Raw genomic sequence first — 18,929 nt, 5'->3', positions numbered from 1 at the left:
ATGTATATATGTATCTCTATAGATATAAAGGTATATGTATATATGTATCTCTATAGATACATAGGTATATGTACTCTATATATGTATCCCTATAGATATAAAGGTATATTTATATATGTATCCCTATAGATATAAAGGTATATGTATATATGTATCTCTATAGATATATAGGTATATGTATATATGTATCCCTATAGATATAAAGGTATATGTATGTATGTTTCTCTATAGATATAAATGTATATGTATATATGTATCCCTATAGATATAAAGGTATATGTATATATGTATCCCTATAGATATATAGGTATATGTATATATGTATCCCTATAGACATAAAGGTATATGTATATATGTATCCCTATAGATATATAGGTATATGCATATATGTATCCCTATAGATATAAAGGTATATGTATATATGTATCTCTATAGATATAAATGCATATGTATCCCTATAGATATAAAGGTATATGTATATATGTATCCCTATAGATTTATAGGTATATGTATATATGTATCCCTATAGATATAAAGGTATATGTATATATGCATCCCTATAGATATAAAGGTATATGTATATATGTATCTCTATAGATATAAATGTATATGTATCCCTATAGATATAAAGGTATATGTATATATGTATCCCTATAGATATATAGGTATATGTATATATGTATCCCTTTAGATATAAAGGTATATGTATATATGTATCTCTATAGATATAAATGTATATGTATCCCTATAGATATAAAGGTATATGTATATATGTATCCCTATAGATTTATAGGTATATGTATATATGTATCCCTATAGATATAAAGGTATATGTATATATGTATCCCTATAGATATAAAGGTATATGTATATATGTATTCCTATAGATATAAAGGTATATGTATATATGTATTCCTATAGATATATAGGTATATATTTTACATGAACAGTATCAGATACAGGGCCGGACTGGGAATAAAAAGCAGCCCTGGAAAAATTGTAGACCAGCCGAACAGAAATCGGTCAAAGCCATATACTGTATATCAGTGTTTTTCAACCAGTGTGCCGTGGCACACCAGTGTGCCATGAGAGATCCTCAGGTGTGCCACGGCAGACTGACAACAGTGTGACATATTTTTTAAACGTTGCTTGTTTTTTACTCCCAGTGCAGGGGTAGTTTGTAGGAGGCATGGCATAACAGCACAATACATACAGTATGTGTGTGTTTGTGTGTATGTGTATATATATATGCTCTATTAGGCTACAATGTGTGATTTTTTTAAAATTTTGGGATGGTGGTGTGCCACAGGATTTTTTTAATGTAAAAAAGTGTGCCACGGCAAAAAAAAGGTTAAAAATCACTGCTGTATATTATAAAATATTTTCTCATCATATTGCACATTTTCTTTTTTAGTCTGGCTCCTAGATTTTCAAATCCTCACACCCTTCTTATAGCTAAGCACAAGCACTCACTGTCGTTACAATAAGCTACCTTGTCTAAAATGATGTGCAGGCCCAAGACAAGCAACTCCGTCTGCTTCACATCTCGCTGGAGCTATTATTATGTTTAAAGGGGCACTAAACACAATTTATTTCTTTACTGATTCAGAAAGAGCATGCAATTTTAAACAACTTTCTAATTTACTCCTATTATCAATTTTTCTTTGTTCTCTTGCTATCTTTATTTGAAAAAGAAGGCATCTAAGCTAAGGAGCAAGCCAATGTTTGGTTCAGGACGGTGGACAGCACTTGTTTATTGGTGCTGTCCAATCAGCGAGGACAACCGAGGTTGTGAACCAAAAATGGTCCAGCTTCTAAACTTACATTCTTGCTTTTCAAATAAAGATAGCAAGAGAATGAAGAAAAATTGATAATAGGAGTAAATTAGAAAGATGCCTAAAATTGTGGCTCTATCTGAATCGCGAAAGAAAAAAATTTGGGTTTAGTGTCCCTTTAAGGTATTTTATTTGTTTGACCCTCTGGAAAAATGTCTGTGGACTCTCATGGTTAAATGATTTAACCCCTGCATGTGTAAATGCTGGACACCCTACCTCCATGTAGTATACTATTAACTAAACATAAAAAGGGTAAATACACACTCACATGTCAAACAACCTACATTAAATATTTAAATATGATTAATGTTTAATGTAGGTTTGCCCACGTGAGTGTGTATTTACCCTTTTTATGTACTATATATATACTACATGGCGGTATCATTTCTTAAGTCAATAGAATTATTATATAAGGGCTTCGCACTGTTTTCAGAAGAAGAAGCAGCCTTGACCAGGGCAGATAGATGGATAATAGGGCAGACTAAAGGGTCATCTATATTTGTAACTATTGATTTAAATCATTTAAATCAACAGTTACAAATATACAAATGTGCCATTACACTAATGTACAGTACAGTCTTTTATTATTACCCTATTGAATACATATACATAATTGTGCCCCTTCACGTTTTCCCCTAAACTTAGTATTTTTAATTAGCATACCTTAAAGTTTATTTTTTAAATTTTCTTTTTGTGTTAGACTAGTAGTGCACTGGTCTGTTTCGTGATCCGTATTACCGGTGACTGCTGTCCGACTCCCACGTGGCCTCCAAGTTGCTCCAACTAGTAGGCTCCCTCCTGACTATGTCACGTGTGACTGTGTGTGACAACTGACGTTCTAGCCGGCCCACCCCCGCTCTATTGAGTGACCGCCAGCCAACCAGTGAGTGACTGAGTCTGACATCATACTGATTGAGGTTGCGGACCGATTAAGTTGCCTTAGCCTAAAGCAAGCAAATGTGTGATGCTGTCGCGGCGCTGCCCCATTGCCTCTATTAGTGCGGTGATCGGCCACTCCTGAGTCCTGACCACCTCAGCTGACAGCTGCTCACATTGTATGTAAAGCAAATGCTGCAATTCAGCAAATGCATGAATGAGTGGCTGAGTCTGTCAGTCTGTGTGCAGCGCTGCTTGCTGGCGGCTCTGCCGCTGCGCTCCCTCACAAGTGAGTCACAACTTTGCTGCTCTCCACACACTTCTGCAGCTGCCCCAGCCCAGCCTCTGCCGCCCAACCAGGATTTATCCCGGGGGCCCAATCCGACCCTGATCAGATACAGTATATATAGAAATATATATTTAATAATAAAGTACATTATTTTCTATGGAAAAAACACTGGAATAAAAAATATGTGTTTTACGCATAGGATTTCACAATTTAGATTTAAACTTGGTCGGGTTAGTGCACATTAACACTTAGTAATCTTAAGGTGTGTTATTGAAATATTGCATAAAAAATATTAATAAAAATTAATTAAGAAAATATATATTAAAAGTACTGTAAAATATATAGTTATATTTTATGGATCATTTAGATTATTTTACAGTATGTTTTTATTGTAAATATTTTACATTCCAATGTTATCTTTACTTTAAAGAAAATGTTCTTAGCATTTTTAAATATATATATTCCTATATATATATATATATATATATAAATCAATGTAAATATTTGCATAGGAAATTAGCACATCTAGGCGAGTATCCCCGCTTGCTTTTCCCCAGAAATTCTTAATATACATTGTATATTAAGAATTTCTGGGGAAAAGCAAGCGTGGATACTTGCCTAGGTGTGCTAATTTCCTATGCAAATATTTACATTGATTTAATTTTGAGACATGGAGGATTTTAATTTCAGTTTTTTATCTCCCCCCATAATTTTAATAAATTTATATATATATATATATATATATATATATATATATATATACAGTATTCCACAAAAGTGAGTACACCCCTCACATTTTTGTAAATATTTTATTATATCTTTTCATGTGACAACAAGAAATGACACTTTGCTACAATGTAAAGTAGTGAGTGTACAGCCTGTATAACGGTGTAAATATTTTATTATATCTTTTCATGTGACAACACTGAAGAAATGACACTTTGCTACAATGTAAAGTAGTGAGTGTGCAGCCTGTATAACAGTGTAAATATTTTATTATATCTTTTCATGTGACAACACTGAAGAAATGACACTTTGCTACAATGTAAAGTAGAGAGTGTACAGCCTGTATAACAGTGTAAATATTTTATTATATATTTTCATGTGACAACACTGAAGAAATGACACTTTGCTACAATGTAAAGTAGAGAGTGTACAGCCTGTATAACAGTGTAAATATTTTATTATATCTTTTCATGTGACAACAAGAAATGACACTTTGCTACAATGTAAAGTAGTGAGTGTACAGCCTGTATAACGGTGTAAATATTTTATATCTTTTCATGTGACAACACTGAAGAAATGACACTTTGCTACAATATAAAGTAGTGAGTGTACAGCCTGTATAACAGTGTAAATGTGCTGTCCCCTCAAAATAACTCAACACACAGCCATTAATGTCTAAACCGTTGGCAACAAAAGTGAGTACACCCCTAAGTGAAAATGTCCAAATTGGGCCCAATTAGCCATTTTCTTTCCCTGGTGTCATGTGACTCGTTAGTGTTACAAGGTCTCAGGTTTGAATGGGGAGCAGGGTTGTTAAGTTTGGTGTTATCGCTCTCACACTCTCTCATACTGGTCACTGGAAGTTCAACATGGCACCGCATGGCAAAGAACTCTCTGAGGATCTGAAAAGAAGAATTGCTGTACATAAAGATGGCCTAGGCTATAAGAAAATTGCCAAGACCCTGAAACTGAGCTGCAGCACGGTGGGCAAGACCATACAGCGGTTTCACAGGACAGGTTCCACTCAGAACAGGCCTTGCCATGGTCAACCAAAGGAGTTGAGTGCACATGCTCAGTGTCATATCCAGAGGTTGTCTTTGGGAAATAGACATATGAGTGCTGCCAGCATTGCTGCAGAGGTTGAAGGGGTGGGGGTTCAGCCTGTCAGTGCTCAGACCATACGCCGCACACTGCATCAAATTGGTCTGCATGGCTGTCGTACCAGAAGGAAGCCTCTTCTAAAGATGATGCACAAGAAAGCCCGCAAACAGTTTGCTGAAGACAAGCAGACTAAGGACATAGATTACTGGAACCATGTCCTGTGGTCCGATGAGACCAAGATAAAACTAATTGGTTTAGATGGTGTCAAGCGTGTGTGGCGGCAACCAGGTGAGGAGTACACAGACAAGTGTGTCTTGCCTACAGTTAAGCATGGTAGTGGGAGTGTCATGGTCTGTGCCTGCATGATTGCTGCTGGCACTGGGGAGCTACAGTTCATTGAGGGAACCATGAATACCAACATGTACTGTGACATACTGAAGCAGAGCATGATTCCCTCCCTTCGGAGACTGGGCCGCAGGGCAGTATTCCAACATGATAACGACCCCAAACACACCTCCAAGATGACCACTGCTTTGCTAAAGAAGCTGAGGGTAAAGGTAATGGACTGGCCAAGCATGTATCCAGACCTAAACCCTATTGAGCATCTGTGGGGCATCCTCAAACGGAAGGTGGGGGAGCGCAAGGTCTCTAACATCCACCAGCTCCATGATGTCGTCATGGAGGAGTGGAAGAGGACTCCAGTGGCAACCTGTGAATCTCTGGTGAACTAAATGCCCAAAAGGGTTAAGGCAGTGCTGGAAAATAATGTTGGCCACCCAAAATATTGACAGTTTGGGCCCAATTTGGACATTTCCACTTAGGGGTGTGCTTACTTTTGTTGCCAATGGTTTAGACATTAATGGCTGTGTGTTGAGTTATTTTGAGGGGGCAGCAAATTTACACTGTTATACAGGCTGTACACTCACTACTTTACATTGTAGCAAAGTGTCATTTCTTCAGCTTTGTTACATCAAAAGATATAATAAAATATTTACGGAAATGTGAGGGGTGTACTCACTTTTGTGGCATACTGTATGTACATATATATATATACGTATATATATATATAGGTATAGATATATATTTTAAAATAAAAGAACATTTTCTTCTATGTGAAGAACACGGGAATGTATAACTAACTAACTTTTGGTTGAGCACACGTAATCTAACGCAGTGTAGGTTTAGTGCGAGTGATAAGCCTAAGGTTTTTTTCAGTAACATGCTCCATTGAAGTCTAGGGGGCCGATTTATCAAATGCCTGTCCGACATGATCTGCTAGCAGGGGGTGTCAAGCAATCCGATTGTATGAGATCGGGCAGATTGATGTTTGCAGCCTCAGACCAGGCAGACCAGTTAAGGAGCAGGTGCTGTTTCCGGCGAGCCTGAAGGCTCTCACGGAAACAGGGGCATCTTCAGGGGCAGAAGAAGTTATCGCATGTCCTGAAGTAAGTGCACGCCGGGTTTCGCTCGTGTGCAAACATTTTACTTGTAATACGAGTGGTTAGCGAGCGTATTACAAGCTAAAAATAAAATGTTGTAATGTATGTATTAAAAGTTTACTTCCAGCGGTGTTTGCGCACAATAGCGCACCACTTTTAATCTGGCCCTCGGTCTGTTGATGTTATAATTCATAGAATTAGTTAATATTTTACTGTGTAAATATACACGGCAAGTATTATGTCATTTATTGCCTCTCTTGGTTGTATTGTCAGCTACACACACTATACGGTAATTAAAGGGACAGTAAACACCAGAATTTTTGTTGTTTAAAAAGGTAGATAATCCCTTTATTACCCATTCCCCAATTTTGCATAACCAACACAGTTCTAAAAATATACTTTTTACCTCTGTTATTACCTTGTATCTATGCCTCTGCAAACTGCCCCCTTATTTCAGTTCTTTTGACAGACTTGCATTTTTAGCCAATCAGTGCTGATTCCTAGGAGCTTCACGTGCCTAAGCTCAATGTTATCTATATGAAACATGTGAACTAACCCTCTCTAGTGGTGAAAAACTGTCAAAATGCTTTCTGATTAGAGGCAGTCTTCAAGGTCTAAGAAATTAGCACATGAACCTCCTAGATTTAGCTTTCAATTAAGAATAACAAGAGAACAAAACAAAATTGGTAATAAAAGTAAATTGGAAAGTTGTTTAAAATTGCATGCCCTATTTAAATCATGAAATATTTTTTTTTTTTTACTTTACTGTCCCTTTAATAAAATATACATTGTTTACTGTTTACCAAGCGCTCTTGCAGCTAGGAGATGAAGACCGAGTCCGAGGGATTTTTCTTTAGGCTTCAGACTCCTGGAGTAACAAGAAAGGGTTACACACACATTAACTCTTTCACCCTCTTTAGATACTTTCAGTACTTTTCCAAAATCATGAATCTTATGATGCCTACAACTTGCCAAGGGCTACTTATCACTTCCAATAATGTGTGCTAACAAATCCTGACATGAAATCACTCATTTATTAATGTGTGAATATTTCTACCATAATTATCCATAATGAATACACTTGAGATTACAGAATACTCTGATGGTCACAGGGGGGGGGGGGGGATTCCCTGTAGTGAGCACTCACAGGGGGGGGAATTCCCTGTAGTGAGCGCTCACAGGGGGGGGGGGGGATTCCCTGTAGTGAGCGCTCACAGGGGGTGTATTTATCAGTGCTTTGTATTTAGTCCATGTGAGACAGATAACTTCATCATCACACGCTGATATTGGGCACTACATTGAATGACATAGTAAGTTGCCTTATGTGTTGTGCAGTTTGATGTACTGTGTTTTGTATAGCCCATGCCTCAGCCTGACTCCAGGACCGCAGTCATCTGCAGCAACTACATCTTCCATTTGTTATTTGTGTTGTGTTTTTATTATTTTGCTGGAAAAATGGGCAAGTAAGCCAATTAAAACTGCATTCTTCAAATATTCCCACCCTTCCTATGCTCCCTTAATATAAATGTATTAGCAAAAATGCTTCTAATAAAGCTATAGATGTTTCATAAGTGTATTTACATATGCACTGTGCACCAGCATTTTAAACACAACACTTGCTCAGAGAGCCTAAAGTGTTTGTACCATCTGGTAATGACGCAGTTTGTTAATTGCTGACATGATACAAGCCCCACTGGTGCTCTGAGCAGCTGCATTATTTAAAATGCTGGTGCACTGAGCTATTCTTCACATGTACGTGCAGAGCAAAATGCTAACACTAAAACAGTGATAATTTTTACTAGAAGCATTTTTGCCAATACTTTTATATTGCACCTTTGTGCATTTACATTTTGGCCAGGAATGTCCCTTTAACAAATGCACAATTAAAAGACATTGCAATAACAACTGCTCAGAATTTGAAATAAGCCGTAGAGATTTTCCATCTTAATGGGAGGAGAGTCTACGGCTTCATTCATTACTTGTGGGAATTAAGAATTTGGCCACCAGGAGGAGGCAAAGACACCCCAGCCAAAGACTTAAATATCTCCCCCACTTCCCTCATCCCCCAGTCATTCTTTGCCTTTCGTCACTGGAGGTTGGCAGAGAAGTGTTGAAAGATTCGGAGTAGTCTCTTATGGAGGGTAGTACTCTTTGGTATGGGACTGGACCAGCTGTCTCCTGTTTTTGTGCTGGTGTCATTGGATTTTATCCTTTCCATTGGTAATAAAGTCTACGGATGTTTTACATGTAATGAGACTCCTTTCATAATTTGCTTTATATTTTAAGTAGTCCTGTCAGCCTCTCAGTGAGAGAGAGTCCGGAGATGCAGGGAGAGTCTTTCTGAGAAACCATCCTGACTCAGATTAACAGCTCCATAAGCAATCAGCATTGACAAGTTTTGCTGCCTGCTTTCTGCACTCAAGTCCATGTCAGGAGTGATGCTACTACCCTGTCACACTTGAAAGCTGTTCCACTGCATAGATTCTGGTAAGATCATTTATACACATTTGATAACGCAAGAAGACAGGGTCACAGTGTGTATCCTTTTATCTGTATAGAATCCAGGTAAATATCCTCGGAAAGGGGATTATTGAACAAGGGGGGATTTATGCATAATATGAGTGAGAGATGAGGCTCTGTCAATGTGTGAACAGTCAGGTTTCCTTAGAGAGATATTTTTTTTGGCACGTTTTCTCGTTAGTGCAGGGGCAGTCCTGTATGGCACTCCATGTGACCGGGTGTGGCCTCTTTAACTTCCTCTTTCTTGACCGGCGGTTGCAGGAGACAAAGCATTTTCTCTGTGGTCCGGTCATATGAGGTGGTGAGTGCCCAGGCCATTGGGGTATAAAGGTGCCATTTAATTTCTATCTAGTCTGTAATAAAAGCGCAACCTATGGAGGACTCTGATATGTTAGAGGGTACTCCCTCTTTAACCAAATCTAATTCCTGTGTTTATTGTAGGAGGTTCCAGTGGATCCGCCTGCTTATGTATGTTCCACATGCTTTCATAATATTGCAATAGCTAAAAAGAATAAGATATTTAGTACAACTCAGCCGTCCACGTAGGAGGGTTCTCCGTCCCGCGCGGTGTGCGTTCCCTACATTCATCTCCGATTACACATGCAGCTCCCCAGGGCACTACTAATCCTCCCGTGGGAGGGGCCCTTTGGCCGCCAGATTTTGCTTAGCAGTTACAAACAGAGGTCTCTACGGCCTTCAATGCCTTACCACGCCCTGCTAAGCGCAAGCGAAAGGTGAAACATAGCTATCCATCCCTGGGGTCATCTACTCAGTTGGATGTATCTGATAGATTATCCACTGATGAAGACAACTCTGACTCTTCGGAGGACGCTCTTACTGGGTCGGAATCGGCGACATCTAGACCTCGGGCTGTGGAGGAGCCAGACTTTAAGTTTAAGATGGAGCATTTGCGCTTCCTACGTTAGAGGTTCCGGAACCGAAACTACCGGAAGAAAACCTTCAATCCCTATGCTATATAGGGTTTACGAGGACAGGGTGGTGTCTCAGACCATCACGGTTCCCATTAAGATGGCTAATATTATTAAGAACGAATGGGAGAAACTTGGCCCGTCTTTTTCTCCCTCTAATTCTTTTAGAAAACTGTTCCCCGTTCTGGACTCTCAGCTTGAGCTGTGGGAGGCCATTCCTAAGGTGGATAGTGCTATCTCCATGCTCGCTAAGCGCACGACTATCCTGCTCAAAGATAGCTCTTCGTTCAAGGAGCCCATGGATAAAAAATTGGAATCCATATTGAGAAAGATGTTTCAGCTCACGGGTTTGTTTTTCAACCAGCAGCGGTGGTCGATGCAATGGCTTGGGCTGCTACCTACTGGTGTGACACTCTATCAGCTATGGTCGAGGTAGAGACTCCCCTCGAAGAGATACAGGAATGAATTGAGGCTTTAAGGGTAGCTAATTCATCTGTGATGGAAATATGCAGATTATTCGCCTGAATGCCAAGACATCAGGTTTTTCTGTTCTAGTCCGTAGGGCCCTGTGGTTAAAGTCGTGGTCTGCTGACATGACTTCCAAGTCTAGATTACTATCCCTCCCTTTTCATGGGAAAGTTCTTTTCAGTCCGGGCCTGGACTCTATTATATCCACGGACACGGGAGGCAAGGGTGCTTTCCTACCGCAGGATAAGGAGAATAAACCTAAGGGGTCTACTTTTCGTCCCTTTCGTTTGGACAAGTCCCAACACCAGCAACCTGCCATGAAAACCGAGTAGTCCAAAGGATCTTGGAAACCAGCTCAATCTTGGAACAAAGCCAAGCAGAGCAAGAAGCCCGCTGAGACGAAATCAGCATGAAGGGGTGGCCCCCGATCCATCTGTGGATCAAGTATAGGGCAGACTATCTTATTTGCGGAGGCCTGGATGAGAGACATTCAGGACCCTTAGGTTCTGGAGGTCATCGCCCAGGGTTACAGGATAGAGTTCAAAACTCATCCACCCAGGGGCAGATTCCTCCTGTCAAACCTATCATCATGACCAGAGAAGAGATGCGTAAGAGTTCTGGGGTATTATTCAAACCTTTTTGTTGTCCCAAAGAAGGAGGGCGTATTTGATCTGATTCTAGACCATAAGTGCCTAAACAAGTTTCTGTTGGTCCTATCTTTCAAGATGGAGACGATCAGGTCTATTCTGCCCCTAGTTCAAGAGCGACAGTTAATGACTACAATAGATTTGAAGGATGCTTACCTTCACGTGCCAATCCACAATGATCACTTCAGGTTCCTAAGATTTGCTTTTCTGAACCAACACTTCCAGTTTGTGGCCCTACCGTTTGACCTGGTGACTGCCCCAAGAGTCTTTACGAAGGTTCTGGGAGCGTTGCTTGCGCTGGCGAGAGCCAGAGCTATTGCAGTGGCATCTTATCTGGATGACATCCTGGTCCAGGCTCCGTCCTGCAGTCTTGCAGAGGTTCATTCGAGGGCTCTTCTTCTTCTCCTTCAAACTCATGGATGGAAGATAAATGTAGGAAAGAGTTCCCTGGTTCTCACAGCAGACAATCGTTTCATCCGGGGGAATGGTCTCTCTATCCCGAGGTGTTTGCAGAGATCTGCATCAGATGGGGGATGCTGGAGATAGATCTTATGGCGTCCAGACTCAACTTCAAGCTACCCAGATATGGATCGCGGTCCAGGGATCCCCAGGCAGAGCTGATAGATGCCTTAGCGATGCCTTGGGAGTTCAACCTAGTCTACATATTTCCACCGTTACCACTTCTACCTTGAGTAGTGACCCGCAAGCAGGCAAGCAGGAGCAAGCTTGGCTATTCTAATTGCTCCGTCGTGGCCGCGGATAATGTGGTTTGCGAATCTGGTGGGGATGTCATCATCTCCTCCATGGAGGTTACTGTCAGGCTTTCAATATAATGTTAAAGAAGGAACTCAATTCACAGATCTAAATGTACTAAAAGTTGTTTTGTTTCACTATAATTAAGGAATGACACTATGGCTTAGTGAAATTCACACCTAATAGTGATAGTTTAGTTGCTGGTATTGCCTCACCCCAATTTGTGCAGTTAAGGGTTAAGCAATGTTTAAATGGATTAAAGGAATGCTCTCAGTTACATAAGTAAGCTTTAGAATTTATGATGCGAGTGTAGTATAGTCTCTTAAATCTTATAGCGACACATGCAGAGTACCACTTTAAATAATGAGCTTGTGCTTTCATACATATGTTGGTAACTTCTTATAACAATGCTTTTAAAATTGCAGAGTTAGCTTTTACCTTTTCTTCTCATGCACTTGTAGCGTGGCAAAGCTGATAGAATGCTCAGTCTGTTCTGTGGAAGTTCCGGTTAGGAGCTGGGAGGAGTCTCAGCTTTCTTTCAGCTGACAGAGGGTGATACAATGTGGATTAAAGCCAGGTACTCAGTGATAAGTTCTTACGGTAGCTTAAAGGGACATTAAACCCAATTTTTTTCTTTCATGATTCAGACAGAGAATACCATTTTAAACAACTTTCTAATTTACTTATATAATCTAATTTGCTTCATTCTCTTGATATTCTTTCCTGAAAAGCATATCTAGATATGCTCAGTAGCTTCTGATTGGTGGCTGCACGTATTTGCCTCATGTGATTGGCTCACCAATGTGCATTGCTATTTCTTTAACAAAAGATATCTAAAGAATGAAGCAAATTACATAATAGAAGTAAATTGGGATGTTGTTTAAAATTGTATTCTCTGTCTGACTCATGAAAGAAAAATGTTGGGTTTAATGTCCCTTTAAGTATTAACACAAGCTATAGAGTGAAAGTTCTTCCTATATTACTTGCTTTAGTACATGTACTTTAATACTTGCGGTTTGCTCAGCAGTTCATTTATTTTGATTTGCGTGTCCAGCTTCTGAGTTACTGTTTATTGCTCTTGCTTGGCTGAAATCCAGATGACTGTGATACAAAGTTGTTGTAAATTTCCTGTGAGAGAGAAGTTTCAAGAACAATGTTATTTTCAATAATAATAGGCTCAGGGAAAAAGGGTAGCCTTGTACACCAAATTACTAAGCAAAGAATATTGGTTTTGGGCGGTTTTTAAAGGCAAGCTGCAAGTTGTTGATTGCAAGATTCTCTGGGTCCTAGAAAGAGCAATGTTCCTGACAGTTACCTTGTTGCAGAGATTTGCTGGTTCAGGGTCCTTTTCTACATCAAAATCTCGATTTTCTGAGGCTGACTGTGTGGAGATTGAACGCTTAATCCTAGCCAAGAGAGATTTTTCTGAGAGAGTGATTGATACTCTCATTCAAGCCAGAAAACTGGTCACTCGGTGCATCTATCATAAGGTGTTGAGGACCTACTTGTCCTGGTGTGAGGAACGCTGATATCCCTGGCATAAGGTTAGGGTATCCAGAATCCCTTCTGTCTGCCCTTCCTCCAGGATGGGTTGGAGAAGGGACTTGCTGTCAGTTCCTTAAAGGGACAGATTTCGGCTTTATCTGTACTGTTACAGAAAAAGCTTGTGGAGCTTCCTGATATTCAGTCCTTTGTTCATGCTCTGTCTAGGATCAGGCCTGTCTTTAGAAATTACGCTCCCCCTTGGAGCTTAAACTTGGTACTTAAGATTTTGCAGAGGGCTCCGTTTGAGCCTATGTATTCCCTTGACATTAAAATTCTTTCCTGGAAGGTTCTATTCCTATTGGCTATTGCATCGGCAACCAGAGTCTCTGAGTTGGCGGCCTTGCAATGTTATCCTCCTTACCTGATTTTTCACACCGACAAGGCTGTTCTTCTCACTGGGTTGGGATTTCTTCCCAAGGTTGTGTCAAATCGTAACATCAATCAGGAGATAGTAGTTCCTTCCTTGTGTCCTAACCCTTCTTCTTCAAAGGAAAGGTTACTTCATAATTTGGATGTAGTTTGAGCCTTGAAATTCTATCTTCAGGCCACAAAGGAATTCAGACAGACTTTGTCTTTATTTGTGGTGTATTCGGGGAAGCGCAAGGGGCAAAGGGCCTCTTTCACTTCCCTATCTTTTTGGTTGAGGAGCATTATTTACTTGGCCTATGAGACAGCAGGACATAAGCCTCCTCAGAGTATTATGGCTCACTCAACTAGGACTGTGGCTTCTTCATGTGCCTTTAAGAATAAGGCGTCTATGGAGCAGATTTGTAAGGCGGCTACTTGGTCTTCCTTACATACTTTTGCTAAATTTCACAAATTTGATGTCTTTGCTTCGATGGAAGCGGTTTTTGGGAAAAATGTCTTGCAGGCTGTGGTGCCCTCAGTTTAGGGTCTGCCCTCTTTTTGCCCTCCCATTTTTTTCATTCAGTGTCCTCTAGAGCTTGGGTATTTGTTTCCCACAAGTAATGAATGAAGCCGTGGAATATCCTCCCATTAAGATGGAAAACATAAATTACACTTACCTGATAATTTCATTTCCATCTGTGGGAGGAGAGTCCACGGCTCCTGTCCGTTTCTCCGGTGGGCGGACCTATATTTATTTTTGCTCTTCTAGCACAATTTATACCCTTATATTTCTCCTACTGTTCCTTGTTCCCTTGGCAGAATGACTGGGGGATGAGGGAAGTGGGGGAGGTATTTAAGCCTTTGGCTGGGGTGTATTTGCCTCCTCCTGGTGGCCAGGTTCTTAATTCCCACAAGTAATGAATGAAGCCGTGGACTCTCCTCCCACAGATGGAAATGAAATTATCAGTTAAGCATAATTTATGTTTCCCCCCCCCCATTTGCTGGCTTCTGTCTTGTGTGATCGATTACACTGTGCATTTGCACACATGCACGCATGATACCTGTATCATGCGAAAGCCATCAGCCAATCACAAACTAGTATACATATACACTGTGAACTTGTGCACATGCTCAGTAGGAGCTGGTGTTTCAGAAAGTGTGCATATACCTGTATCATGCGAAAGCCATCAGCCAATCACAAACTAGTGTACATATAGAGGCCCATTTATCAAGCTCCGTATGGAGCTTGTGGGCCCGTGTTTCTGGCGAGTCTTCAAACTCGCCAGAAACAGCAGTTATGAAGCAGCGATCTAAAGACCTCTGCTCCATAACCCTGTCTGCCTGCTCTGAGTATGATCGGGTTGATTGACACCTTCCTGCTGGTGGCAAATCTGCAGGGTGCGGCGTTGCACCAGAAGCTCTTGTGAGCTGCAATGCTGAATACGGAGAGTGTATTGCTCTCCGCATTCAGCAATGTCTGTCGGACCTGATCCGCACTGTCGGATCAGGTCCAACAGACATTTGATAATTCGGCCTCATACGCTGTGAACTTGCGCACATGCTCAGTAGGAGCTGGTGTTTCAGAAAGTGTGCTTATAAAATAACTAAACATTTTGATAATGTTAAAAAACATTGGAAATTCTCTTAAAACTGCTTGCTTTATCTGAATCAGAAAATGTTTAGTTTTGAGATTAGTGTCCCTTTAAGCAATATGTGCCATGTTATAGAATTACTCCGGTATTTCCCCATGCAACTGAAATGGGCTTTGTAAAAATCTAACATTTTTATTGTAATGTAGCTGCACAGTTCCTATACCTGAGAGACCATACAGACTAATGAGCAGTGGACCGCAAGCACTCACCCATAGATACCTGATACCATATAACTGTTTGTGACTATTAAATCTAATATGCTGCCCTAAACAATTGTTAATGAAATTGGAGAAGAAATCTATTTCTAGCTGATCTAGTAACGGGTATCTTCCAGTTGCATGGGAAGCCCTGACCCTTATCTCTTGAACTTTCTCTGGCTGAGATCTCGCTCTGCTTGTTATGATGCTGCAGTTCTGGGGATGGGGAAGGAATTGATCTCTTGAGTAGACGTCTCTGTCCCCTGTTTGGTATTGGCCTGCAGTTCTCCCTCTCATGCAGAGAGATCCATGAAGACACATGACACTGGAATTCGTATGTCAGTAATATTACCTGATGAGCACCATATATCCGGGCATGGCTCCGAAGGAATAAATTAAACAGCACACCAGGGACAGTATCATGAAGTACTGAAGCATGGTGTCACAGGTCGCTTCTCTCTGGCATTGACCTAGCACCGCAGATGCATTCGAGGAAAACCCAGCCACACAGCTGCAATTGTGAAACACCTGACAACAATAAGGTAGTGATTTAGTGTTTAACCTCTTGCCTGCCATTGAGGGCTATCATCTCTTTGGTAGACAATGGTTTAGGAGGTACATTGCTATAAGTGACATTCTAATGCACCAACACATAAAGACTTTTGTGTCCATGACTCACAACATGTCATTTTTCTATAAAAAAGTTTTAAATAGTCAAATAAAGAAATGTGTTTGTGTGTGCATCTTATGTAAGCTTAGATTTATAAGGTTAAAAATGGAGCAGCTTAAATGTTGTGCTTTAATTGATTGCTCCTCATCCTTTCTCAATCCACTCCGTTGCTGGTCTGATGATAGGACAACCAGATGATCATGCAAATATTTACAAAGTCCTGGGACTATTGAAATTATAAGAATGATACTTCAGTTCAAGAAGTCTGTTGAAAGAAGGGGTTTTTAAAAAAGGATATCTAACATAGCTTTAGTTATTTCCTTGTTTTCTATACAGGCTATTGGTTAAACCAGAGCTATCTTATTTAAGTAAGACCATTGGATCTTGATTTACCTCCTGAGAACTGTCAAGCAGTCATACTATTCTGGTACAAAAAAGAGAGAGAAGTTTGACAGTACCCAGCACTCACAAAACACTATATAGTAACAGTATGCATTGAAAACCGGATTGTGTCAAGAACTGGTTATTAAAACGTAACTTTTACTAATGATAGAATAAAAAGGGTGGTAAATAGTACCAAATGTATAACATAAATATATGGGACATACATTTAAAACTTAGATTAAGAAACAGATCAGGACTGTGTGTGTGAGACTTCAAAAACAGAATTACTTCCCTGGGTAATAGTTCAAATACACCGTAACCCTCAGGGCTCAGAGAATACACAGATTGCTCTAAAGCTAATCTAAAAAGGGGATTGACCCCAACGACATTACCTAATCTGAGCAATACTGGTATCTAGAGCAGGAGAGGAAACGGTTTATGACTGATTAAGGAAGGCAATTGCCACATCAATATGAGCTTAGAAAGGTCCCAGGTAAACACAAATTAGCAAGTCTCATGCACACAGACAAGGCCTTATGTACAATTCGCCGCTAGCACGGCTTTCTCAGAGGCTCTAAGCTCATATTGATGTGGCAATTGCCTTCCTTAATCAGTCATTTACAAATCGTTTCCTCTCCTGCTCTAGGTACCAGTATTGCTCAGATTAGGTAATTTTGTTGGGGTCAATCCGCTTTTTAGATTAGCTTTAGAGCAATCTGTGTATTCTCTGAGCCCTGAGGGTTACGGTGTATTTGAACTATTACCCAGGGAAGTAATTCTGTTTTTGAAGTCTTACACACACAGTCCTGATCTGTTTCTTAATCTAAGTTTTAAATGTATGTCTCACATATTTATGTTATACATTTGGTACTATTTACCACCCTTTTTATTCTATCATTAGTAAAAGTTACGTTTTAATAACCAGTTCTTGACACAATCCGGTTTTCAATGCATACTGTTACTATATAGGGGGGTAGTTATCAAGCCATCAACCTCAAATACGCTGGAATTCCGCAGCGTATTTGTGGCAAGGCTGATTCGCCTTAGTTATCAAAGGCTTCAGACCGGCAAAAGTAGAATTTTGTGACGTAAGCTTCGATTTGCCGGACTCCGTCCGACACAGATCGATTCTTACGTCACTCCAGATGTTCCGCACACAATCTCACTACTTTTGCTAGTTATCAAAAAACTAGCAGGTACGCTCGGCACTTTTCCGGCCCAGCGTACCTGGTTTTCAAACCGCCAGCCTGGAGGCGGCGGATCCCATAGGAATCAATGGGAGTCTGACCATAGCGAAAGTACAAGTTCGCTGCTGACAGACATCCCATTCATTCCTATGGGAGCTGTCTACACCTAACACCCTAACATGTACCCCGAGTCTAAACACCACTAATCTGCCCCCCCTACACCGTCGCAACTAAATAAATGTATTACCCCCTAAACCGCCGCTCCCGGAGCCCACCGCAAGCTACTCTATACATATTAACCCCTAAACCGCCGCTCCCGGAGCCCACCGCCAACTACATTATACCTATTAACCCCTATCCTGCCCCCCCTATACCGCCGCCCTCTATAATAAATGTATTAACCCCTATCCTGACGATCCCACACCTCGCCGCAACCAAATAAATAGTTTAACCCCTAAACCGCCGCTCCCGGACCCCCGCAACCTATAATAAATTTATTAACCCCTATCCTGCCCCCCACTACACCGTTTCCACTGTAATAAAATTATTAACCCCTAAACCTAAGTCTAACACTAACCCTAACACCCCCCTAACTAAAATATTAATTAAATAAATCTAAATAATATTTCTATTATTAACATACGGCTAGATTTAGAGTTTTGTCGGTAAAGACCCGAAAAGCTAATGCCGGCTTTTTTCTGGCCGCACCATAAAAATAACTCTGGTATTGAGAGTTCACATAAAGGCTGCGTTAGGCTCCAAAAAAGGAGCGTAGAGCATATTTAACGCAGCTTCAACTCTCGATACCAGAGTTGCTTACGCAAGCGGCCAGCCTCAAAAACGTGCTTGTGCACGATTCCCCCATAGAAAACAATGGGGCTGTTTGAGCTGAAAAAAAACCTAACACCTGCAAAAAAGTCGCGTTCAGCTCCTAACGCAGCCCAATTGTTTGCTATGCGGAAACACTTCCTACGTCTGCACCTAACACTCTAACATGTACCCCGAGTCTAAACACCCCTAGCCTTACACTTATTAACCCCTAATCTGCCGCCCCCACTATCGCTGACACCTGCATATTATTATTAACCCCTAATCTGCCACTCCGTAAACCGCCGCTACTTACATTATCCCTATGTACCCCTAATCTGCTGCCCTAACATCGCCGACCCCTATATTATATTTATTAACCCCTAATCTGCCCCCCACAACGTCGCCTCCACCTGCCTACACTTATTAACCCCTAATCTGCCGAGCGGACCTGAGCGCTACTATAATAAAGTTATTAACCCCTAATCCGCCTCACTAACCCTATAATAAATAGTATTAACCCCTAATCTGCCCTCCCTAACATCGCAGACACCTA

General features: G+C 40.7%; 1 protein-coding gene across 1 annotated transcript in view; it reads right to left on the bottom strand.

Annotated features, from left to right (window-relative positions):
- The window catches only part of LOC128664296 (solute carrier organic anion transporter family member 1A2), a 169,495-nt gene that overhangs the window by 26,580 nt on the left and 123,986 nt on the right, over positions 1-18,929 (bottom strand). Inside the window, exons 8-9 of the mRNA XM_053719132.1 lie at positions 15,678-15,853; positions 7,070-7,134 (exon numbers count right to left, since the gene is read on the bottom strand). Coding sequence (XP_053575107.1) covers positions 7,070-7,134; positions 15,678-15,853 — 241 coding nt within the window. The remainder of the gene's footprint in view (positions 1-7,069; positions 7,135-15,677; positions 15,854-18,929) is intronic.

This window comes from Bombina bombina, chromosome 6, assembly GCF_027579735.1.
Source record: "Bombina bombina isolate aBomBom1 chromosome 6, aBomBom1.pri, whole genome shotgun sequence".
Lineage (NCBI taxonomy): Eukaryota > Metazoa > Chordata > Amphibia > Anura > Bombinatoridae > Bombina > Bombina bombina.
This window is presented reverse-complemented; position numbering and strand designations above follow the sequence as displayed.